This window comes from Hemitrygon akajei, chromosome 19, assembly GCF_048418815.1.
Source record: "Hemitrygon akajei chromosome 19, sHemAka1.3, whole genome shotgun sequence".
NCBI classification, from domain to species: Eukaryota; Metazoa; Chordata; class Chondrichthyes; order Myliobatiformes; family Dasyatidae; genus Hemitrygon; species Hemitrygon akajei.
In genome coordinates, this window is record NC_133142.1 from 20,869,836 (window position 1) to 20,895,626 (window position 25,791).

At 40.5% G+C, this 25,791-nt stretch overlaps 1 protein-coding gene across 5 annotated transcripts in view; it reads left to right on the forward strand.

Moving 5' to 3' along the window:
• cacna2d3a (calcium channel, voltage-dependent, alpha 2/delta subunit 3a) overlaps positions 1–25,791 on the forward strand; it is a 782,368-nt gene that overhangs the window by 302,919 nt on the left and 453,658 nt on the right. For all 5 annotated transcript variants that reach the window (XM_073072214.1, XM_073072211.1, XM_073072212.1 and 2 more), the window contains exon 5: positions 18,240–18,402. In XM_073072214.1, coding sequence (XP_072928315.1) covers positions 18,240–18,402 — 163 coding nt within the window. The remainder of the gene's footprint in view (positions 1–18,239; positions 18,403–25,791) is intronic.

A 25,791-nucleotide genomic window follows, 5' to 3' on the forward strand; every position in this document is an offset into this window, starting at 1 on the left:
GCTTAAAGGGAGCTGATGTGGAATCTGCATCAGAGTCCATGATTTCAAAACCTTGAAGCAACAGCAGACGTAATTACAGTGGGTTATTTGGCCAGAACTGTTGAGGGGCTCCCCAGTGGAATGGAAACACTTTAGCCTTCTCAGCAGGCTGCTACTTTGCAAAGAGTGAGAATACAGCAGGGTTAATGAGAGGTCGGTAACAGAGCGGCACCAAAAGGCTGAGAAACGGGACTGAAGAAAGGAGAGATGTTTTATGACCTATGGTACACTGATCATTGAGTGTAATAATTTACAGATATTCAACTTCAGAATCGGAAAATAAACCATTATCAGGTTTTTGCAATTGCAATAATAATAATAATAAAATATTTGGACTAGAGCATAGAACATAGAAATCTACAGCACATTACAGGCCCTTCGGCCCACAATGTTGTGCCGACCATGTAACCTACTCTAGAAACTGCCTAGAATTTCCCTACCTCATAGCCCTCTAATTTCCTAAGCTCCACTATCTGTCTAAAAGTCTCTTTAAAAACCTTATTGTATCTGCCTCTACCACCATTGCTGGCAGTGCGTTCCACGTTCCCACCACTCTGTGTGAAAAACTTACCTCTGACATCCCCTGTATCTACTTCCAAGCACCTTAAAATCGTGCCCCCTTGTGTTAACCATTTCAGCCCTGGGAAAAATGCCTTTGGCTATCCACCACATCAACTTCTCTCATTATCTTGTACACCTCTATCATGTTACCTCTCATCCTCCGATGCTCCCAGGAGAAAAGACCAAGTTCACTTGCTCTTCAATCTAGGCAACATCCTTGTAAATCTCCTGTGCACTGTCTCTATAGTATCCACATCCTTCTTGTATTGAGGTGACCAGAACTGAACACAGTACTGAAAGTGGGGTCTGACTAAGGTCTTACATAGCTGCAACATTACCTCACAGCTCTTGAACTCAATCCCACGGTTGATGAAGGCCAGTGCTCCATACGCCTTCTTAACCACACTGTTAACCCGCAAAGCAGCTTTGAGTGTCCTATGGACACCGGCCCTAAGATCTCGCTGATCCTCCACACTGCCAGGAGTCTTACCATCAATATTATATTCTGTCTTCAAATTTGACCTACCAAAATGAACCACTTCACACTTATCTGGGTTGAACTCAATTTGCCACTTCTCAGCCCAGTTCTGCATCCTTTCAATGTCCCGTTGTAACCTCTGACAACCCTCCAGACTATCCACAACTCCCCCAACTTTTGTGTCATCAGAAAACTTACCAACCCACCCTTCTACTTCCTCATCCAGTTCATTTATAAAAATCACAAAGAGGAGGGGTCCCTGAAGATATTATTTCTTGTCCCTCCTAAAAAGTAAAGGGAGCTGGACAGGTTAAGTACTGGGATGATCATAAGAACTATATATGTATCATTTGGATTGGCTCTCATTCTTCTAAACACCAATTAGTACAGACACAGTCTGGTCAGTATTTCCTCAGAAGACAATCCCTCAAAACCCAGGGTCAGCCAAGTAAACCTACCCTAAGCTGCCTCAATAATAATATTGTTCTTTAACTAGAGGGAGGGGGCCAAAACTGCATGGTATTCCAGATGCGATTTCAATTTCAATTGCCTTGGGAATTTGCAGTAGGACTTCGCTGTTTTGATATACCATCTCCTTGAAACAAGAACCAACACCATCATCCTTCCTAATCAACTGTTGTACCATGTGAGCTTTCTATGTTTTAAGTGTGTGGCCCCAAATCCCTCTGTGCTGTCTTCAACAGACTTTATGTATTTAAATAACGATTAACAATAACAATTCATCCTTCCAAAGTGAACAATTTCACATTTTCACACATTACCTCTCCGCTTGCCAACAGTTTTGCTCACTCACTCAACCTATCGACATCTCTCTGCAAACAGCGTCCTGTTCACAACTTGCTTCCCCTGCTACTTTTCTATCATTAACATATTTGGCTTTAGTATATTTGCTTGCTTCCTCCAAATAATTAACATATATTGTAAACAGCTGTAGTTCCAGCACTGATTCCTGTGGTTGCCAGCTTGAAAATGACTCCCTTATCTTTCGTTGCTGCTTCCAGTCTGTTAGCTAATCCTCAAAACCTGCCAGTGTATTGCCTTCAAAACCATCAGCTCTTATCTTGCAGCATAACTTTTTGTGGGGCATCTTGTCAAATGCCTTATGAGAATCCAAATGTTTTACATCCACCAATTCCTCTTTATCCACTCTGGATAACATATTCTCTTATGAAATTTGTGATGATTTTCCCTTCATGAAGCCGCTTGATCATGTTATGGCTTTTCAAATGTTCTATTATTATCTCCTTAATAAATGGTTCTAACATTTTCCCAATGATAGCTATTAGGATAACTGGTCTTTAGTTAATTGCTTTTTGCCTCCCACTCATTTAGAATTAGTATATCATATTGACAGTTTTCTAATCTTTCAGTATCTCTACAGCATCCAAAGGTTATTGGAAACTTTAAATGAATACATCCATTATCTCTGTAGTCATTTCTTTCAGATACAAACTCTTAGATCCAGAAGATTTTTAAGCCTTTTGCCCCATTAGTTTGACAAGATCTATTCTCTTGTGATTCTAACAGTATTTCAGTCCTCCCCTGTGGCATTTTTCACCTTATTTCCTTTGCATTTAAAGTTACACAAGTTTCTCATTCTCAGACTGAATGCCAAATGCCAGCATACTGAGATCACTATTTCTGAGGGTTTTTTAAGTTCTAAAATCATTTATTAAACTTGTTTATTACATACCACAACATTCAAAATAGCCTATCCCTGGTCAAGTTCATGATGTATTGCTCCAAGAATCTATCAGTTACACACTGTCTGAATTAATTTCTCATGGCTTCTCTTTCCAGTCTCCATGAAGATTAAAGTTACAATGGACAGAAAAATGAGACAATAAATGAAGAAGAGTTGCCCTTTCACCTATTTTTCTAAACACCCAATCATTCTAAACTCCTTGCCCTCCACAAACCCTACAAAGAATTTTTAAGACCAACATATCTTTGAAGGCATCAGCAAACACCCGACATGAGAAGAGCATATTTCATCAAAAATTGTTTCTGTAGCTGTGCCACCTAATATGGAAAGGGTTGTGGACCTCATTTATTCATCTTGACTGTATCATCTTAACTGTGAAATGGTGACTAGCATAGTTTTATTAAATTCAAGTTTACTCAGGGTTATACGGATAAACTCTCATCGGGTAATGAATACATTATTTTGCAGAGCTTGGATAGGGAGAAGGTGCTTGGGAAGCTGAAAGGTCTGAAGGTAGTTAACTCTCCTGGACTGTATGAACTCCACCCCATGGTTCTGAAAGAGGTAGCTAAATGATTGTGAAGGCATTCATGGTAATCTGTCAAGCAGGAATTGTTCTAGAGGAATGGAAAATTTTAAGTGTCTCTCCACTCTTTAAGGAGGCAAAATTTTAGGTTGGTTGCCCTGAGTTCAATGGTGGGTAAGATTTTAGAGTCCATTTTTAAGGATGAACTTTGGAGTACTTGGAATTACTTGATAAAGTAGGCCACATCAACATGGTTTCCTTAAGAAGAGATCTTGCCTGACAAATCTGTTGGAATTCTTTGAGGAAATAACAAGCTGAATAGAAACAGGAGAGTCAGTGGGTGCTATTTACTTGAATTTTCAGAAGTCCTTTGATCAAATGTATGCATGAGGCTGCTAAACACAGTGGAGCCCATGGCATTACAGGAAAGGAACTAGCATATATAGAAGACTGGCTGACTAGCAGAAGACGAAGAGTGTGAATAAAGGAGGCTTGTTTTGGTTGGCTGCTGGTGACTAGTGGTGTTCTGCAGGGGTAAGTGCTGGGACCACTAATTTTTATGTTGCATGTTAATGATATGGATGATGGAATTGATGGCGTTGTGGCTAAGTTTACAGATGATACAAAGATAGGTGGAGGGACAGGTAGTGTTGAGCAGAAGGACTTGGGCAGGTTTGGAGAATGGGAAAATAAGTGGCAGATGGTATGCAGTGCAGGTAAGTGTATGGTCATGAACTTTGGTAGAAGGAACAAAGGCATAGGTTATTTTGTAACTAGGGAGATAATTCAGAAATCAGAGCTGCAAATGGACTTAGGAGTCCGAGAGCAGGATTCTCTAAATTTTAAGTTGCAGGTTGAGTCAGCAGTAAGGATGGCAAGTAAGATGTTAGTATTCATTTCACAACGACTAGAATATAGTAGTGGTGTTTTAAGGCATTGGCCAGACCATACTTGGAGTATTATGAGTAGTTCTGGGCCCTATGTCTAAGGAAGGATGTACTGACATTGGAGCGGGTCCAGAGGAGGTTTACAAGAATGATCCCAAGAATGCAATGGTTAACATATGAGGAACATTGATGGCTCTGGGCCTATACTTATTGGAGTTTAAAAGGATGATGGGAGGGGGATCTCATTGAAGCCTACAAAAATTTGAAAGGACCGAATAGAATGGACATGAAGATAATGTTTCCAGTAATGAGTGAGTCTTTGACCAGAGGGCACAGCCTCAGAGTAAAAGGAGATCCCTTCAGGATAGAGATGAGAAAGAATTTATTTAGCCAGAGGTGAATCTGTGGAATTCATTGCCCCAGATGGCTATAGAGGCCAAATCGCTGGATATATTTAAAGAAGAGATTGATAGGTTCTTTATTAGTAAGATTGTGAAAGTTTGTGAGAAGAAGGCAGAAGAATGGAGTTGAGAAGGAAAATAAATCAGCCACGATTGAATGGACCTAATGTGTAATTCTACTCCTGTGTTTTATTGACGTACATTAATATAAAATAGTACCACAGATTTTTGCTTGTGAGACTGATTCTTATAAGTGCAGAGTGCAAAAGGTATTGAACGCATAGAATAATGCATGGGCATATGTGGTGTTGAATTTAAAAAATGGGGAATTATCTCATCAATTCTGACAACTGTGGAATTGATATTTTATATGTAGATCTTTTACTAGCTTCATGCTTGGAGGTTGCTCCAGCTTGCTCTGATTAAGCATTGTTGTCATATCACGGATGCAGCAGGAACCCAGAATTCCTTGTAGAAATCTTTCGAAGGTTAAAACAGAGCATGTGTGACCATCTGAGCATAAAATAATTACCAAGAAATGTCTCTGGTGAAGTGTAGATTGCTGACACAGAGCTGCAAGCACCATAGCTAGATGAAATACTCCCAGTGATCGGAGGATGTGTGTGACCCCCCCCCCCCCCCCACCCGAAACCAAACAAGATAGAGAGGAAGAAGTACGATAATCAATAATTATGCAAGATCCACCCTATGTCAAACCTCGCCCACCTTTTACTTGATTACAGAATAACACATGATAATTGTACATCTGAATGTTATAATCTGCCACACTACCCACAGGGGCAGCCAAGTTCCTCCCACAATCATTAATAATGCTTTGCTTTCGAATGAGAAATTACAGGATAACTCGACCTGTTCCTTTTCTTTTTCTCCCTTTCCAAAGCCCCACTTTAAAGATGGTGTACAGCTTGTTCAGTATCTGCCTCAGGGGTAGACCTGGGAAACTGATAAAAGACCAGGAGAAATAAATTGGACTTGAATTTATCCAGACGTCACTGTCAATTCTGTAGTTGTCCATTGCCCGAAGGTGTTATTAATCAATATATTGGAAAGGTTTTGGCCAGTCTGTCAGGATTGCACCAAATATTGTCTCTCAGGGCAGTACTGACACAGTTATTGAGGTGAGTGGGAGTGAACTGGATTGTCTTTTGGTGGTTGTTTTGACTGGGACTACCAAAGTTAAAGTACAGCACAGAAATAGCTCCTTTGGCTCAATGTGACCTGTGCTTTTGTACCCAGGCATTGTGATGCAAAAACTTTAATAGCTGATGAAGTGTCTTCTTCTCTTCCTTCCCCCCCCCCCCCCCCAACTTCTCAAGTTTGCTGGCTGACAAAGGTTTTTAAAATCCTTTCTGGGTAGGCCTGAGGCCTTGTCACTGGAGTTCAGGAGCAAGGGACCAGCTAGGTAGCCACTCACATTTGTTCCCAAGTTAGTGTCTGTGTGTGAACAAATCAAAGAACAAGCAGATGAAATGATTATGCATAATCCAGCACAGTATTTAGTTGTAAATTAAGCTCAGTATCATAATTGATGCACCATCAATAACTCACGCTGAGACTTAGGAAGTGAGATATCGGCTTTTATTGACTGGAAGAATAAACAGCACTACATCCTGGGGAAAATGAGGGAAAGCAGCAGCCCACAGTCGCCTTTATACAGGGGTCTGTGGGAGGAGCCACAGGAGCAGTCAGCAGGGTCTGTGGGAGGAGCCACAGGAGCAGTCAGACAGGTATATCTAGTTCACCACAATAATTCAAGGAAGGTTGAAAAGGAATATAAATTAGACAGAGCAAAAAAATGATATAAGTATCCAGTGGTCTGTCCTCATTTTTACTTTAATGGCTTAATGGCGTCCAAGTTATTGTCCTGATACTGCCAATATTCTCATGGTAGATCAATGTGAAATGAGCAAAAATAAATATAATATTCTTGAACAACACACATCAAAATGCTGGAGGAACTCAGCAGGTCAAGCATATGAAAATGAATGAACAGGCAACCTTTCAGCCTGAGACCTTTCTTCAGGACTGGAAAGGAAGAGGGTGATGCTGGAATAGGAAGGTGAGGGGAGGGAAGTTGATAGGTGAAGCCAGGTGAGTGGAGGAGGGGGGAATGAAGTAAAAATCTGTGAGGGTTAAGTAGGAAAGGCAAAGGGCTGGAGAAGAAGGACTCTGATGGAACAGGAGAGAGGATCATTGGGGAAAAGGGAAGACGGAGGGGTACCAGGTGAATGGCAGCTGAGGAGAGGAGGTAATAGAGTCCTGAGTAGGAAAATGAAGAAGAGGAGGGCTGAAGGGGGTGAGGAAAAATTACCAAAGTTAGAGACATTGATGTTCATGCCAGCAGATCATCAATGTCTGGAATATGAGGTGGTACCCCTCCAGACTGAGAGTGGCTTCATCGAGAGGAGGCCATTGACTGACTTGTCGGAACGGGAATGGGGATAGGAGTTGGCCACCAGGAAATTCCGCTTTTTGTAGGTGGAGCCGAGGTGCTCGACAAAGCGGCCCCTCAGCTTACATCGGGTCTCAGCGATGCAGAGTAGGCCGCCTCGGGAGCACTGGATACAGAAGACGTCCTTGACTGATTCACAGGTGAAGTGTTGCCTCACCTGAAAGAACTGTTTTGGGGTCCTGAATGGGGGAGAGGGAGGAGGTGAATGGGCTGGTGTAGCACTTATGCCACTTGTAGGGCAATGTGGCAGAAGGGAGATTTGTGGGGAGGGAGTCATGGAAGGAGCGATCCCTGCAGAAAGCGAAGAGTGGGGGGGGGCGGAGTTAAAGATGTGTTTGGCAGTAGGGGTGCTGTTGAAGCTGGCAGTGGTTATGGAAAATAATGTGTTGGATTTGGTGGCTTATGGTGTGGTAGGTGAGGACAAGAGGAACTATCCCTGTTAAGGCAATATTCCTGAACATTGTTTAACATGGCATAATTTTATTGCTACTCATTAAATTCTTTTAAAGAAATAACCAATGCCTCAATGCCTCTCTTTTTAGCATTACGTTCAATGTATCCCCTAATATTTCTACCTAGCTTGTGATTGCTACCCTGGTGCTATATTTCAATACAATGGTAAAGGCATGTGTCTAACAATTTCAGTCAGTAACATCATTTAGTTGATTGATGGATGGTACGTAAGAATGCTGTGTGTCATTTATTCTCTAATTGTCTCCTTGCAGACATAACCATGAATTTATGGATATTACCCTACTTCATGGTTTATTGGTCAATCATAATTGTGGTTAATTATTGTGCTATCATCATGGTGTTATGGTGTATTGCCAAATAAAGGAAATAATCCTGGGTACCTAGAACAAAGAATTGTAGTTGTTGATTGTAAACTTCATTAAATTTTGCAGCTATTTCAATTTTAGTACCATGTATTTCTTGAGCCTTAGAGGTATACAGAACTGTTTAGTTTGGTAAATAGTTGGAAATTAAAATGGGAGAGCAAAACTTTTTCACCTTAAATGTCCATGTTTATCATGAATCATACTTAAAGTAGTCAGGGCTTTTAATCATTACTGATTAATTGAAGTGATAGATGGATTGTCGTCTTGGTAATTGATGACTCTATGGCTGAGATACATGGGCTGCGACGAATGTGGCAGCGCACGAATAAGGTAATGTGGCCACAACTGATGAAGGTTACTTCAGCTCTAGTCAGCCTGAAAATCTCTTCACACAGTGCAAGAATGGAAATGACCTGCTACTGATTGCGCCTTTGGTATGAAGTACTTCGATAAATGAGAGGCTGAATCTCTGTTCTCTTGTTATCATGTATGCATTCCAGCAGGGAATAGATTTTTCATGTGCATTCTTTTATGCATGATATTTACAACTAAATCTTTCTGAGTAGGTGTTTGGAAACATAATGATGTATGAAATTCAGGATAAAAGTGTTTTTGAAAACACCGTGAGCAGCAGCTTTCTTCGTCGTGTTATAGACAATCAATAATAACGTCACTGCTGTTTCCACTCATCCCGTACCATCCTCTTATAATAAAAATGAGATGAGATGCAGCAGTCCTTGAACTTGAAAAGGACATTTGCATTATAGAAGCCATTTGATCTGCAATTAACTGAAGGATCTCCTTGACTGATTCATTATTTTTAGCCATAGCCAACACTTTAAATACATTGGTGTCAATTCCCCCCTCCCCTACCAATGCCCCTTGCTGTCCAGTCCAGCCATTCCCAGAATGCAAGCTGTTCTCACCCTTCCTGTCATAACTCTTACCTTCAAATTATGGTGAATTAGGCCAGTGGAATATGGGTTTCCTAATCATTTTGGGAGGGGCCCTGTCAATCTGAGGGCTGGTGTAAGATGAAATAATTGAAAAAATGAGTGTTTTTCATTTAATATCACATGCAGCCAAATTTTCTAAATTAAAATCTGTTTACCATTAGTTTCATTGCACAAATTCTGGTTGCATGCCAGAGGTTAAAAGTCTGAGACGAAAAATATTCATCAAAAGGTGTGTTTCAAATAGTGAAGAGTCTTTCTATTAACATTTATTAATTAAATTAGGGTGATAGGGTGATAATGTTCCAGATTAAATACACAGGATACAAGATCCAAGGGCCTTAAGAGGTCAAGCTATACATCCTCTCGTGTAGGATTCCCAACCTGGGGTTTGCAGACCTCTGGTTAATGGTAGGAGTCCATGGCATAAAAAGGTTTGGATCCCGTGCTCTAGTATCAGGCGTCTCTCTCTAGAATTAGGGTGCCACGGTAACATTGCAGTTAGTGCAACGCTATTACAGTTCCAGAGTTCAGAGTTCAATTCCAGTGCCCTCTGTAAGGAGTTTGTGCGATGTCCCCATGGATCGTGTGGGTTTCCTCTCGGTGCTCCAGTTTTCTCCCACGGTCCAAAGACGCACTGATTGGTAAGCTGACTGGTCATTGTAAATTGTCCTGTGATTAGGCTAGGGTTAAATAAGTGAGTTTTGGGCTGGTGTGGCTCATTGGGTTGGAATGGCCTGTTCCACACTCTCTAAGTAAATAAATAAAATAAATAAGAATTTGCCCATTTAAGACAGATGAGGTAATTTTTTTTTTTCTCAACTTCTCAACCTTTGTTAAAGCTCAATACTGGATCTCGTATTTTACTCTATGATAACTGATCCTCTGACTACAGTAACACAAATATAAACAGGGCTTTAAGAAGGTATTGGAAATTTAGATAGCTCTCCTTTTTGTCTGTTAAAGCTCCTTAGAGCAGAAACAGGTTTAATATCAGTGGCATATATGATGAAATTTGTTGTATTTGCAGCAGTAGTGCAGTGCAATACGGAATAATAGTGAAAAATTGTGAATCACAGTAGGTATATGCAGTATATTAAATTGTGAATCACAGTAGGTATATGCAGTATATTAAATTGTGAATTTCAGTAGATATATACAGTATATTAAATTGTGAATTACAGTAGGTATATGCAGTATATTAAATAGTTAAGTATATAGTGCAAAAATAAATATTTTTAAAAATAGTGAGGTAGTGTTCATGGGTTCAGTGTCTATTCAGAAATCAGATGGCACAGGGGAAAGAGCGCTTCCTGAATTGTTGAGTGTGTGTCTTCAGGCTTCTGTACCTCCTTCCTGAGAGTAACAATGAGAAGAGGGGTTGTCCTGGTGATAGAGGTCCTTAATGATGGACGGATGTCGCCTTTTAGAGGCTTCAATCCTTGAAGGTATGGAAACTAGTGCCAATGATGGAGCTGATAAAGTTTACACCTCTCTGCAGCTTATTTCAATCATGTGCAGTAGCTCGCCCCCATACCAGGTGTTGATCTAGCTAATTAGAATGCATTTTGTGAAATTTGCCAATGTCTTCAGTGACATACCAAACCTCCTCAAACTTCTAATAAAATATCGCCACTGTCGTGCCTTTATTGTAGCTGCATCAATATGTTGGGTCAAAGATAGATCCTCAGAGATATTGACACCCAGGGACTTGAACTTGCTCACTCTTTCCACTTCCAGTCCCTCAGTGAAGATTGGTGTGTGTTCCCTCATCTTCCCCTTTCTGAAGTCCACATTTAGTTCTTTGGTCCTCCTGACGTTGAGTGCAAGGTTGTTGCTGCGACAACACTCAACCAGGTAAGTTATCTCGCTCCTGTACATCCTCTTGTCACCATCTGAGACTCTGCCAACAATAGATATGTCGTCAGCAAATTTATAGATGGCATTTGAGCTCTGCCTCGCCGTATGGTCATGGGAGTCATGGGTGTAGAGAGAGTAGAACATGCTTCAAATATATTATTTTGCGGCAGCAGTATATTGCAGTACATAATTTTAAAACAAAATTACTATATATATAAATTAAAGTATTGCAAAAAGAGAACAAAAAAGAACAACAGTATAGTAAGGTAGTATGCATGGGTTCATTGTCCATTCAGAAATCTGAGGTGGGGATGGGGGGAAGAAGCTGTTCCTAAAACGTTGGGTACATGTCTTCGGGTTCCTGTACATCCTCTTTAATCCTGCCGTTAAAAGAGGGCATGTCCTGGGTGATGGAGGTCTTTAATGATGGGTCGTGACTTTTTGAGGCATCACCTATTGAAAATGTCCTGGATGCTCAGAAGTCGTGTGTCCATGATAGAGCTGGCTGAGTTTGTAACTTTCTGCAGCTTTTTTGATCCCTCCATACCAGATGATGCTGCAACCAGTTAGAATGCTCTCCACGGTACGTCTGTAGAAATTTGCGAGAGTCTTTGGGACATACCAAGTCTCCTCTAATTCCTAATGAAATACAGCTGCTGTGGTGCCTTCTTTGTAATTGCATCAATATATTGGGCCCAGGTCTTCAGAGACGTTGACGCCCAGGAACTTAAAACTGCTCACCTTTTCCACTACTGACCCTTTGATGTGAATCGGTGTGTGTTCCCTCAACTTTTCCTTGCTGAAGTCCATAATCATTTCCTTGGTTGTACTGATGTTAAGTGGATGGTTGTTGTTTTGGTACCACTCAACCAGCTGATCTATCTCACTCATATACACCTCCTCAGCACCATCTGAAATTCTGCCCACAATAGTTGTGTCATTGGTAAATTTATAGATATTGTTTGAGCTGTGCTTAGCCATACAGTCATGGGTGTAGAGAGAATAACCCTTCCAAATTTTTTATAGGCCATTGAACAACAAAATGGCAGGTTTCATTATGACTTACAAATGGTACACCTTTATTGCAGCAATAATGTTGTGTTAGGGGATACTATTGCGACTGAATGTCGCCAAACATGTCACATTTCCTAATGGATGTCCGGGGGCATTAGCCATAATTGAGCAAAGCTCTGTTTTCAGATTATTTCTCATACAATCTTTCAGTGAAGACTGGACAGAAGCAGTGTAATATGATCTTATCAGATCAGGATGGTCACCCATTCTTTTTTGTTAGATCATCGCACCACCAGATGATTGGCCTTTGAATATCCCCGTTGAGCTTTCAGTTTCTCTGGATTAAAAAAAGTTTAGGTTTGCAGTCACCCTTGGCTTTGCTCCTAAAGAGAAGAGTGAGGTGACTTTTTGACTGCTTTGAAGTACGGTGCCATTTTCTCATTCCTTCAACATGCACCAGGGCTGCTTCTTCCAACAGAGTCTCATCCTATCCATGTTAAATATTGTTCAGGAGTCTAGCCAAATTTCTTGATCATTTGTTTGAACCTCTTGGTAAATATTCTTTTGTTGTGTTATCTGTGCTTGCTGCCTTCCTCAGAAGATAAATACTGCATGGATTTTGTTGGCCTTGATCTGATCAGTATTTTCAGAGCATTCATCTCCTTCCTCACATTGTTTCAAGTCTTGCCATAATTATCTTAATTTTTCCTGGATCAGCATCAAATACAGCAATGCATGTTTTTTAATTAATTCTACGTGTTCCAGCAGGGCCTACCTTGAAGAAATTATCCTCTATTCTATGGTGGAATGTCGGTTTGCCTCTTTTGTCTAGTTCACCCTAAATGGTTTCTGTTTATTTCATTGTCTTTGTTGACTACCATTTTCTTCCAGAACCACATCTCTTCCTTTAACAAATATCTCTGAACATAACTGATTATGTGGATTCCAACTGAAATTCAGTGCTTTATATTGTGGATCCACCCAAGTTCAATCTCAGAGTTATCATGTCCACGCTTTCAATTTGTTCTTCACTGCACTCAGTGCTGCATTATACAACAATTTCCCTTCCCTCCCTGATGTTAAAAGGTAGCAAATTCCAACACTGCATGAATTCCAGTTACATTCCTGACCTTTCTCTCTTTCTTCCTCAGGCTTCATCTCTCACCTGGTTCCACCCCACCATGTTTTCACCATCTCTTCTGATCTTCCTCTCTTTGATCCTGGATGATCCATTTTCATCAGAGCCCACTCATTATGAATTCCAAGTCCATAATGATGCGGAACTCCTTTCCCACTGCCTGTGCTTCTATGCCCATTTCTTTGGGCAAGAGTCTTTATCATAGACTACAGACCATTTATTTTGTCCCCAGCCACCTGTACCTCCACTGATCCCTTCCCCTCTGCCATTCTATTCATTACTATCTGGTGACTCAACATCAATTACCTTGAATTTTCCAACCTTCACCCATTCCTTTCTATCCCTTCTGAGCTCTAAGAACCATCTCTCTAATATCATGATCAATGTTGCCAATAAGGATGCTGTTATTTTAATTTGGCAAACTGACCTTTTCTCGGATAGGCCAAACGTTTGCTCTCACTCACATCTTCACACTTCCCTCAGGACCATAAACCTGTTACTAATGATTAGTCCACTAGCTCCCTCAGAAACACTTAATTCTTCAGACCTGCCCTCACAACTTCCAGTATTGTAGTGTCCTAGCCCCTCAAAGTCTAATTCTATCTCCTGACTAAGATCCACCAACTGGATTTCCAAACAGACCCATTGTTTTTACCCACCCTTATCAAATTCATCACCTTGGATAGACTTCCATCTGTGGTGGAGACAGCCGAGATCATCTTGCAGCAAGTCTTCAGGATCCATGGTTTTCTAGTGGACATTGTGTTGGATCATGGTCCACAATTCGCATCACGTTTCTGGAGGGCATTTTGCAAACTGTTTGGGGTAATAGCGAGTCTTTCCTCTGGGTTTCACCTGCAGTCCAATGGCCAGACGGAGCAGGTGAACCAAAATATGGAATGTACTCTAAGATACCTGGACTCTGAAAGGCCAAATGAGTGGAGCAACCATTTGATGTGTGCAGAAGTCACTCAAAACTCTTTTAAGCTTTTGGCACACGGATGTCTCCTTTAGAATGCCACTCTTCCCTGAGCAGGAGGCAGAGGTTGAGGTTCCTGCGGCTGAAGATCTGGTCTGACACTGCAAGGAGAGTTGGACTAGGGCAAGGAAGACTTTGTTAGCTTCTACCTGGAAGGCTGAAGTTAAAGGCTAACTGCAAGAGAAGATAAGGACCAGTTTTGCAGCCTGGCCAATGGGTCTGGCTGTCGACTCAGGATCTGCCTCTCGGAGTGGAGAACACAAACTGGTGCCTAGGTTCATTGGGCCATTCAGGATTCGCAGGAAAGTGGCCTACTCCTTGCAGCTCCACAAGACCTTCAAGATCAATCCCACTTTCCACATTTCCAAGTTAAAGTCTGTGAACACCAGCCCATTAGCCCCACCACCGTCAGGCCTAACGCCACCCAGATTTGTTGATGGGGAACAGGTTTTCACCATGAAAAGAATTTTGGACTTGCTTTCTACTTGAGGTGTTCGGCAGTATCTCGTGGACTGGGAAGGATTCGGACCAGAGGAGAGGAGTGGGGTGCCTGAAAGAGACGTCTGGGATCCGACTCTCAACCATGACTACGATCAATGTCTCTTCAAGCAGCCAAGGCTGTCAGGAGTCGATTATAGGGGAGGAGTTTCTGTTACGACACACACCCATCCGTGCCAGCTTCCAAAATTTAGTTGCTCTAACTCCCTTAAGTATGGATAGCTGGTGCGGCCCCTTTAAAGTTTCAGGACAGGCCTGCTAATTGGCATTCATGTTTTGGGCACCAAGGACCGAGCACTTAAGGATCTCCTGAACAGAGGTTCAGTGCTCAATCGAAAGCCTACTGGTGATTTTGTCTAGTTTTGTGCTCAGATTCTCGAACTCGTTTGAAACCGTGTCTTGATCCTTGCCGCAGGCGCTCCAGCACTTGGGTCCAAACCATTCTCATCAAGGACTCTCGTCACAACATCCATTTCCACTGTGCTCTTTTCTTCACATGTTTCACCTCTGACTATTTTCTGGCTCTCTCCCACTCCATGCCAGGAGGTGGAACAGCAATAAACTTCTGTTACAAGCCGACAGATTCACTGAGCAATCTCAAATATGTTGGCACAGCCACCTTGTAATCATGGACTCAGCCCCATGCACTGACTTAATGGCTGCTTTAAACTAACTACAGTAAAATGATTATCTAATGAGCAGCGATCTTGCAATTTCAATTTGCACTAATCACTTAGAATATCACAAATTAGAGACTTGCACAATTTCAGTATAGGATACAATAGGTTGTACACCAGTGCTTGTTTATAATTAATAATTATTCCTATGAATTAGTATAGCCAATTGTATTTCTTTCCTCTGCCCTCTCACGATAAGGATTGTTTGATATACTGTAGAATCAAAATCAAGTTTAGTATTACTGGCATAGGTCATGAAATTTGTTGTTTTATGGCAGGAGTTAAGTGCAATACTTATGAATAAAATCTATAAATTACTGTAGGGCACACTCAGAGTAAGAAACATATAAATATATATATATATATATATCTTAAAACAGCTAAATATGTAGTGCAAAAAGAGAGGAAAAAATAGTGAGGTAGTGTTCATGGGTTCAAACTGATGACAGCTTGTTCCTGATTTCCTGAAACATTAAGTGTCTGTCTTCAGGCTCCTGTACCTGATGGCAGTAATGAGAAAAAGGCATGTCGACGTGATGGATACTGTCTTTTTGAGGCATCGCTCCTTGAAGATGTCCTGGGGTCTGGGGAGCTGGTGCCCGTGATAGAGCTGGCTGAACCTACAACTTTCAGCAGCTTATTTCAATCCTGTGCAGTGCTCTCCAACCCCCCATACCGGATGGTCTTGCAGCCAGTTAGAATGCTCATCACTGTACATCTGTAGAAATTAGCAAAAGAAGTTTAACAAATTGGGGACCCATACCTACGTAGAATCAATTCTGCATTACAGCTGAAGTTTGTGAATTGAGGATTGATGATGATGATGATGAAGGTGGCATCCATTTGTCTCGAAGGTCAATGGATAGCGGCACTGGAGTGACCTCTCCAGGGCACAAGCCTGGGCAGAAGGTATTGGGACCCTGGGATGCCCAGTCATCAAGGTCCTCCTCTTGACCTCACCAGTGTAGTTCAAAGGAAAGCAAAGTAGTACGTTTGACAACAGCTTGGCTGCAGGAGTTGCTGGAGGGATGGTCAATGATGTCCAGCCTCCTTAGGGACACCACTCCAGATTTTCTGTCTGGGTTTGCTCTCGTAGACTCTGTCTCTCCCAGGGCACAAAGGCATGTCCACACATCAGTGGGCCTGTGTGCTATGTGTTCAGGGGCCGGACCTCCTCTCCGTCCTCTGTAGTTCAGCCTGAGTCTGAAAGAAGTTCGGTTTCCGTGTGTCACCAGTGAAGAGGCACTACATGAGGTTTGCTGTTGGCGAGACTTACACATTCAGCTCTCATTTTCATAAGACTGCTAGCCGGCAGTGGAAGCTGAAAGTGAGAATGACAAGTGCTACCCATTACACTAACACACTAGATGTGTCACAACAACCATTTGACACACAACTTGAAGATTAACTGTGATATTATTGTTCTATGTTGAGGAGCAGAATTGTGAAGCTACGATTAACTTATATTGTTTTTATTTGAGTAATATTTTGTGAAAACTCGAGTACGCTTGTGTTAAGTAAAACTGAGACTAATATGGGACATGCTTGATAGCAATTACAGCAATGGAGCAGCATGATAATATGCTGAAATTTCTTCTGCAGCATATTTGAATAATTATTCAAAGCTGCTAATCAGCTTTTTTAAATTTCATTCCTCACTCTTGATACCACCTTAGCAAAATCTCTCCTATTCAGCATTGTTCCATCATATATCACTGAAAATTCCCCCCCCCCCCCCCATCCTTTCTAGCTGTTATAAAACAGTCCTTACCCCGGTAGAAGGTAGGCACACAAAATCCTGGATTCCGGTGGACACCCTTCATCTCTCGAATTATCTTCGTACTGCAGGCTTCCAACAGTTTTAGTGAAGGCACATGGGTAGGGTGTGTATCTCTTAGAGTTAAGAAGCCTCATTATAAGAATGTTGCCTTGGGTTACTTTTTGAGTGAGAAGTAATTTCAAGGCAATTATGGTGTTGTGAAATTAATCCATTCCCTTTTGTATATTTTACACTTTATTCTTTGATGTAGTTCAACAGCAGATTATTGCTCTGTGTGCACAGTTACTTCTTAGTATAGAAGTTGGCTGTAAGTTTTTGTTTTCCATAATATATGGGGACTTCTGTGTATGCTTTCAAGGCAGCAGAAGATGGAGGTTTTTGGAATTACCGAGGAATTGTCTCTGACTTCGCCCCCAATCAATCTATGTATTCTTCCTGTGGAAATATAAATATTTTATTGTCTGTATTCCGATTTCCAAACCTCTCCAGCAATACCAATATCCCAGAAATTTCCTCCACTTTGTATTTACAGAATCCTCAAATCAGGCTTCTGGGTTCCAGTAATCTAGCCACAACTTTCTCACTGCAAGTTAAATGTTATATTGTATGTGTCCAGTTAAGTTAATTTGGACATGATTTACTTCAATTTTAACCTCACTTCATTTCTTCAGTTTATTCCATACTGACAGTAATTTATAATACTTTGTAAAAATATCTCTCCACTCCTTATGTTTATTTATTCTTGAGCCTGTAAAGTTATACAAAATATAGAATTAATGACATTTTTCATGGTTAATTATTTCTCAAGGTGATGAAGTTGAGATACATCTCTACAATACGAGGACTAAGCTGCTCCTTCCCTCTGCTAATGTGCAGACCACCCTTGGGCAAGGTGTAGCACCTGCTTAGCCCCCCAATCAGGTTCATGTAAAGCCACTGGAGCTGGTGGTGGATGGTCTTATGAGCAGCTGGTGCATATCACAGTTCCTGGTTATGTGACCACTGATGCTGGGCAGACAATCTCTGAAGAGTATTTATAATGGCAGAATATTGATTTAACTGTCTTGTAAACACACTGTCCAGAAGAAGGCAATGCCAAGCCACTTCTGTAGAAAAAATTGCCAAGAACAATCACAGTCATGGGACCATAATCGCCCACGTCATACAATACTGCACATAATGATGATGAATTATTTCTAGAGACATTGTATATCAGTTATTTGCAAAATTTTCATAGATTGTCATGTTAACACAGTTTAAAATGTTCCATATTTTATATTCAACATTTTTATGCTGTAAAGTCAAATAACTGTGCAAATGTAATATTTTTCTAATAATAGTGTACTTCTTCTGTCTTTTACTTGGATTGCATTGAATTAGTTATCCATAATGAGCTTATTTTGTTTTCAGTATGAATACTTCAATGCTGTTTTAATAAACGAAAAAGATGAAAATGGCAACTACGTGGAACTTGGGAAGGAATTTATTTTGGAGCCTAATGAACATTTTAATAACTTGCCTGTCAATATCAGCTTAAGTGATGTCCAAATACCAACCAACAAGTACAACAAAGGTATGCCAAACTTTGATATTATTTGTTTTTCTTCTGATAGAATTGGCCATTTATACTGAATATGTAATAAATAGCTTTAATTGAAACCATGGTTTTAGTATAAATACTTCAAAAAGTGTGTAAATGAATGTAAGAGTGTTAAGTTTATAATATGTTCTGTAATGTTATGCATGATTCAGACAATTGTACAACTATTTTGGGTGTGATTAAATAAATTGTTTTCATTTAGTGGATCTTCAGTTTCCAAGAGATCTGTTTCGGATTGTTGTTTGACAAAGTACTCCTAGCAAACTATAGTAGTTAATCCTTCTGAATGTATATCATCATGTGCCATTATTGTACATGCAGTTATTGTATATAGCATTTGCTGCTGACCCAAAGTAACATGATCCCTGTTCGCTTGCATACACAACAAAATAAATAATATAATAGATGTAACTGAATGATTACATGAATGTAGTCTGCTCCCTAGGTTTATGTTTCTTGTGTTTAGATGATTGTTCTTAATTGCTTACACTGTCTTGCATGATTTTTGATTTTATGTAAATTAAATTACACCCTTGTAATGACATTCTAGTATTCATTAGTCTATATCTGATTGAGAAACAAAAGATGATATGGATATATTATATGTGATTACAGATAAACTCTAATTTTATTTTTACCTGTCAAACAACACATTTGTTGACAAGTATTTAGTTTCTCAAAACTCTTGTCTCTTTGTATTGAATATTTATATCCTAGTGGCAAATGATAATATCCTTGCCCAGCAATGTGATAGTTCCCTGTAGTGGATTGTCATTTAATGTTCTGATTTTCAAGGAAGGTTATGAAACATAAAAGAAATCACCCATGAAATGAACAGGATATTGCACCATTGATGGCATGCCACAGATATTCACTCAAGTGAAATACCATTTAACTCTCATATAGTTTGGCACTTGTGCCTTCCAGGTCTTTTATAACTTGCCAGATACTGCTATGAATATGTTCCTCACCCTGACCATGATGGTAATAGAATCCAATTGGAAAAATGCCATCAAAGAGATTCTATTCTTCATAATCTAATCTTACTTTTGATTTTGATTGTATTACAAACTTATGAGAATCACAATGATCCACCATTTAAAAACTCAGGGAACATATTTAGCTTGTGGGGGCATGATAACATTATTTAGTAGTGGGTCTTTTTTTCTCCCCAAGCACATGTGTAGTCAAAAATTGACACTTTGTCATGTCAAATTTTACAATTATGCTACCTTGTTGGTTTCAGAATTGTAAATCTTCTTCAACTCACCTTCAACAGCCACATTCACAATTGTCCCATTCACTCATTCCAATATTAATAAGTTTAGGAGACTGGTCCTGATAGACAGGTGTCTCTCACCAGTGTTTCTGCTACATTGACATACAAGGTAATACAACTGATTTTAACTTTCTATTGAAAGGTATTAAGCAGGTAGGTCTCAGGCAAAAAATAAAAACTAACCATAATTCTAAAACAAATGAAGAAAAAATAATTGTCAGAAATGTTGCATTAAGCACAAGAAGTAAAAAATATAAAGTAATTAAACTCATGAGGAGTTTAAAATGTGTGAATAAAACATGTGAACAAATAGTAAGGATGTGCTTCCCAAATAGTCATTTTCTTTTGTTCAGGCATGAACTGAATGAATGGTAGGCAGAGATTTAACTGGGAGATAATGACATGGAAACTTCTGTTGCGATATGGCTGTGACCAAACTAATTATACTTGACTAGAAGATCGAGTAATGGAAAAACATAAGAAATGGTAGAGAAAACAGGTCCATGGTACTTCAAAAGCAAAATCTTAGCATCGATGAAAGATATAATGAGAGGTTAGAAGACAATGCAAATTTTATGCATAGAAATACAAAATATAAAAAGGTTTAATTAGCTTGACAGAACATCGTGAGCTGATGATCTGGTTTCTGAGCTGCAATGTTCTGTCTATCTATCTTGCGGAGTACGTCCTCCTGACCCTTCAGGCTATGCCACCCAGCAACCCCTGATTTAACCCTAGTGTAATCACGAGACAATTTGCAATGACAAATTAACCTACCAACTGGTACATCTTTGGACTAAACCAGACCATGCAGAGGAAGCCCATATGGTCATAAGGAAAAAGTACAAACTTTTTATAGACGGCAGGGGAAACTGAACCCAGGTCGCTGGTACTGTAAAGCATTGTGCCAACCACTATGCTACCGCGCTGCCCTAGTCGGAGGCAAACTTGGTATATCACTTGAGCATATAAGATCAGAATCACAATTATCTATTTATTACAGATATCATCAATGTATTCCAAAACTGGATGCATCATGTTGTCCAATGACACTGTAGAAGCCATCTAACGCATGGTGGAAAATTCACTGAAACAACAGTTCAGTGTTCTGTGATAACTGATAACAGTGTTCAGTGTTATCTCATTCAGTGATGATGAGAATTCTTTTCCATTGATTACAATGGTAGAAAATATTGTAAACCTTTAAAGTGTTGGTATGTTTAGGTTTTTATAATTAGCTTACTTTATTTTTATGTAAATTAAGTCTTTAAAAAGAACTTTATTTTTAATGTATCTTTTAAAGGATTCGAGTAGTTTATATTAGGTTTAAATATTTATGAATGACTAAAACATTCAGAACCATTCATTGCTTTTGAATTTTAACGATGGCTAATTCAGAGGACATGGACTATAGAAATATAGTTTTATCATGGAAATATCTGGAGCAACTGGAGGCTATTCAGTGAAATTTGGAACTGCGTGGATTGCCTCCAAGAGCCAGCTCTTGGTCTGGATATTCATGGGTTAAATGCAGATCCACATACTTCTCAGACGAATGAGTTTTTCTGCCTCTGCCACCAATGCAGGCAATGGGTCCTGGACCCTGCCAAACTGTGTGAAATCTTTTCTCAAATGCCTTTTAACCCTTCTACTAATTAAAATGCCTGAGTACCCTTGCCATTGTCTCCACTATTGAGCAAAGTAGGTGCTTCCTGCTAACTTGCCTGGGCCTCAGATAATTTCATACACCTAAATTAAATCTTTTCTCAACCTCCATTTTTCCTTGAACCAGTCAGTCTATCTTCAAAATTGTGAGTTTTCTGTTCTAGCAACAAACTTCTAAATGACCCAAGATCCCACCTAATGTTAGCAGATTCTCATAATTGTTTCCTAATGTTTTGTGTTCTTTTAACCTCAATTTTCAGGCAATGTACATAGTTGGCAGTGCCAGCATGCCAGCATTCAATGCCCATTTCTAATTGTCCTTGAGAATGGGTTCATGAAGCATTTCAAGTATTGTGTGTTCCTTCTGCTTAAGGCACTCTCACATGTTGTTGGGCAGAGTACGCAAGAATTTAGACCCAAGCAAGAGAATTGGTGAGGGAGAGTTTGCTGTCAATTCTCTAGTTGGGGGACTTGAAATAAAAGTGGCGCTGCGGACTGTAACATCGAAACAGCGAGTTGTTGGTCTCCCCTCTCACTGTGGCAGGAGTGACACCTCTCTCGCCGTCATTAGTGAGAGAGAGAGACCAGTGGCGTTTTGAACTGTTGGGTGACCATTGGTTTTTGATGGTCTCTAGATCGTGGTCTTATTGTGGGACTTTCTAGTGCTTGCATGCTGGGTGGTGGGGGCAGGTCTGATGCTTTTGCTGAGGCAGGAGGGGGGTGAGGGAGGGTTGATGCTTTGGGTGGGTGAAGGGGTTTTCGGGGGTTCTAACATCTTCCTGTCATCGATTCTTTGGGGTTTTTCTTCTATTTCGTGAAGGTCTGTGGAGAGTAAGAATTTCAGGTTGTATGTTGTCTACACTCTCTGATATTAAATGGAACCATTGAACCATTGACGTGATGTCCAGCCTAGAGGAAAACTTGCAAGTGGTGATATTCCCATGTACCTGATGCCCTTGTCCTCCTTAGTAAAAATTATGGGTTTGGGAGCTGTTGTCACAGCAGTCTATATGGATAACTGCAGTGGACTTTTGTAGATACAGCAGCCACTGAGAACTAGTGATGGAAGGAATATATATTTAGAGGCTTGATGCGGTGCCTTTAAGCTGGTGGCATTGTCCTGGATGTTCAAAATTCAAAGTAAATTTATTATCAAAGTATATATATGTCACCATATGCAATCCTGAGATTCATTTTCTTGCAGGCATACTCAGTAACTCCAAGAAACATAATAGAATCAGGGAAAGACCATACTCGATTGAATGGACAAACAACCAACGTGCAAAAGACAACAAACTGTGTAAATACAAAACTCAGAGGAACTCAGCAGGTCAGGCAGCACCTATAGAAATGAATAAACAGTATACGTTTCCGGGCAAGACCCTTTTTCAGAATAATACAGTAATAAGATGAAATAAATAGGCAACAAATATCAAGAACTTGAGATGAAGAACCCTGAGGCACTTAAGAGTTGTCGTTGGTGCTCCACTCATCCTGGAAAGTGGAGATTATTCTATCATGCTGATTTGTGCCTTGTAAATGGCAGAGAGGTCTTGTGGTGTCTGGAGGAAAGCGAGTAGAGCAGGATACCCAGCTTCTGAGCTGCCATTGTAGCTATTGCATATGATTGTTATTCCAGTTGAGTTTTTGGTCAATTGTAACTCTCGGACTTCAATGTTGATGGCATGTGCTTAGATCTTCTCCTGGAGATGATTATTGCTTGGCACTTAAGTGGTGCCTGACCACTGTCTGGGTTTTCTGTAAGAAGCCATAGACTGATTTATTTGCTGAAGAGCTGGAGATGGAATTGAACATATACAATCATGAGCAAACATCTGCACTTCTGACCTTATAATAGATTGAAGGTCACTGGAGAAGGAGAAGATGGTGGGTCCAAGGGCACTGCTCTGAGAAAGCTATGAAGTAATGTCCTTGAGTGAAGATCATTTTACTCTGACAGTCACAATAACTTTCCTTTATGCAAGCTATAGCTACTGTGTTTTTGATTTGATGCCTATTGATTTCAATTTTACTAGGGCAGCTTGGTTGCACATACAGTCAAATGCTATCCTGATGAGAAGGGTAATGTTTCTCATCTCATCTCCTAGATCTTCACTCTATAATGAGGTCAGAAACGCAGATGTTTGCTCCATTCCAGCTCCTCAGCAAATTAATCAGTCAATGGCTGCTTACAGAAAATCAAGAGAACAGTCAGGCACTACCTAAGTGCCAAGCAACGATGATCTCCAATATGAACTCTATTCGTTGGTCTGTGCTTTGAGGTATGAAGTTGGGTGGCCTGGTAAATACCAAATTGGGTATCGGTGAGAAGGTTATTGGCAAATAAGTTCCACTTGATAACATTGTGAATAACAGCTTCCGTCATTTTGCTGATGACTGCAAACAAATTGAGTAGTAATTCATTGGATTGGATCCTTTCTACTTTTTGTAAATGTAATGGCTTCTCTGTAATGTTCACTGCTGAGGTAACGGTTTCTCTGTAGCAGCAATGTTTGGGTTATGGATGGAGATAACAGGACTGTAGAATGCATGTTAGCCAATCGGAGATTGTTGTTTTGTCTTGTGTATCTGGAAGGATGTTGTTTTTGCGGTCTTTTTGTCGAGGAGAGGTGAAGAGAACTGGTAGACCACTGGACGGAGTGGGCTGGGATCTGAGGGTGTGAAGGTCGGCGACATTCAGAGGAGACTGATGGTGGAAGAATGACAACTGAGTAAGCTCCAACATGACTTTGACTTGACTTGGGCCCCTTTTTTTGTTTATTTTCATTACTAACCCTCTATTAAGATTAAGATTCATAAAGTTCAATCATCTAATTGCATTTGGTGTACTGTCTGATATTTTGCAGTTGTGGGTTTGTAACTGGGGTTACATTACACAGCATCCACACAAACGTGACTACCCAGGATGGACGAGTCTGAGGGTTACATAAATATAAGAAATGTGGGAAATTGTTGATGAATACAGATATACTGGAACAATGTGACAAGTGCTGTGCCTGTTTCTAGAGTGCAAGTCTTCACTACTACAGGTGTGGTATTGCTTTGGGAATGGGGGGAGCGTTAGAATGTTAGAAAGTTTTTCCACAAGAACAGGCAGTTTCTGAAGGAAATGTATATGGAGTCTATATGGACTTGACAGGATTCCACAGGGGAGGCTGGTCAAGGAAGCTCATTTGCTTGCTGTTCATGATGATTGGATTAGACATTGGCTTCACAGGAGAAACCAGAGAGTAGCTGTAGATTGTTGCCCCTCTGACTGGAGGCCTGGGACAAGTGGTGCACCGCAGGGATCAGCTGAGACTGCTATTGTTTGTTATCTATATCAACAGCCTGGATGATAATTTAGTAAACTGGATCAGCAAATTTGCAGATGATTCCATGATTAGGGGCATCGTGAGCAGTGAGGAAGGCTATCAAAACTTGGAGCAGGATCCTTGCCGGTTAGAAAAATGAGCTGAAAAATAACAGATAGAACTTAATGCAGACAAGTGTGAGGTGTTGTACTTTGGAGGGCAAACGAGGGTGGGGCTTACATGGTGAGAGGTAGGACCCTCTGATCATCTGTGGCAGACAGAAGGATCTGGGAACACAGATCTGTAACTTTTTGAAAGTGGCATCACGTGGATAGGGTTGTAAAGAGTTTTTGTCACATTAGCCTTCATAAACCAAAGTATTGCGTACACTAGTTGGGATGTTATGTTAAAGTTGTATAATATGTTGGTGAGGCCTAAATTGGAGTATTGTGTGCAGTTCTGCTCACATACCTACACGAAAGATATTAATAAAATTGATAGAATGCAGAGAACATTTACAAGGATGTTGCCAGGACTTGAGGACCTGAGTTACAGGGATAGGTTGAATAGGTTAGGATTTTATCCCCCAAGGCATATGAGAATGAAGGGAGATTTGATAGAGATATACAAAATTATGAAGGGCAGTCTTTTTCCACCGAGGTTTGGTGAGGCTTGAACTAGAGGTCATGGGTTAAGATTGAAAGGTGAAATGTTGAAGAGGACCATGAGGGTGGAGCCTTTTCTCTCAGAGGGTGGCCAGAGTGTAGAATGAGCTGTCAGCGGAAATGATGGATTCAGGTTCAATTTCAGCATTTAAGTGAAGTTTGGTTAAGTACATGGATGAGAGGGGTATCCATTGCTATAGCACATCAATGGGACTAGCCAGATGAATAGTCTTGCACCAACTGGATGGGCTGAAGGACCTGTTCCTGTGCTATTGTGTTCTATGACTCTATGACCATCCGGCCAGTGTGTTTGTGGTGGGCCAGTCTATAGTTCTACTAGCACGATACCACAAAGATGTAGATGCCCACCTATGTGTCACATCAGGGTGTTCTAAACACCTTCTGCTTCTTCCCTGTATGGAAGCTCCACTCTTTTAGA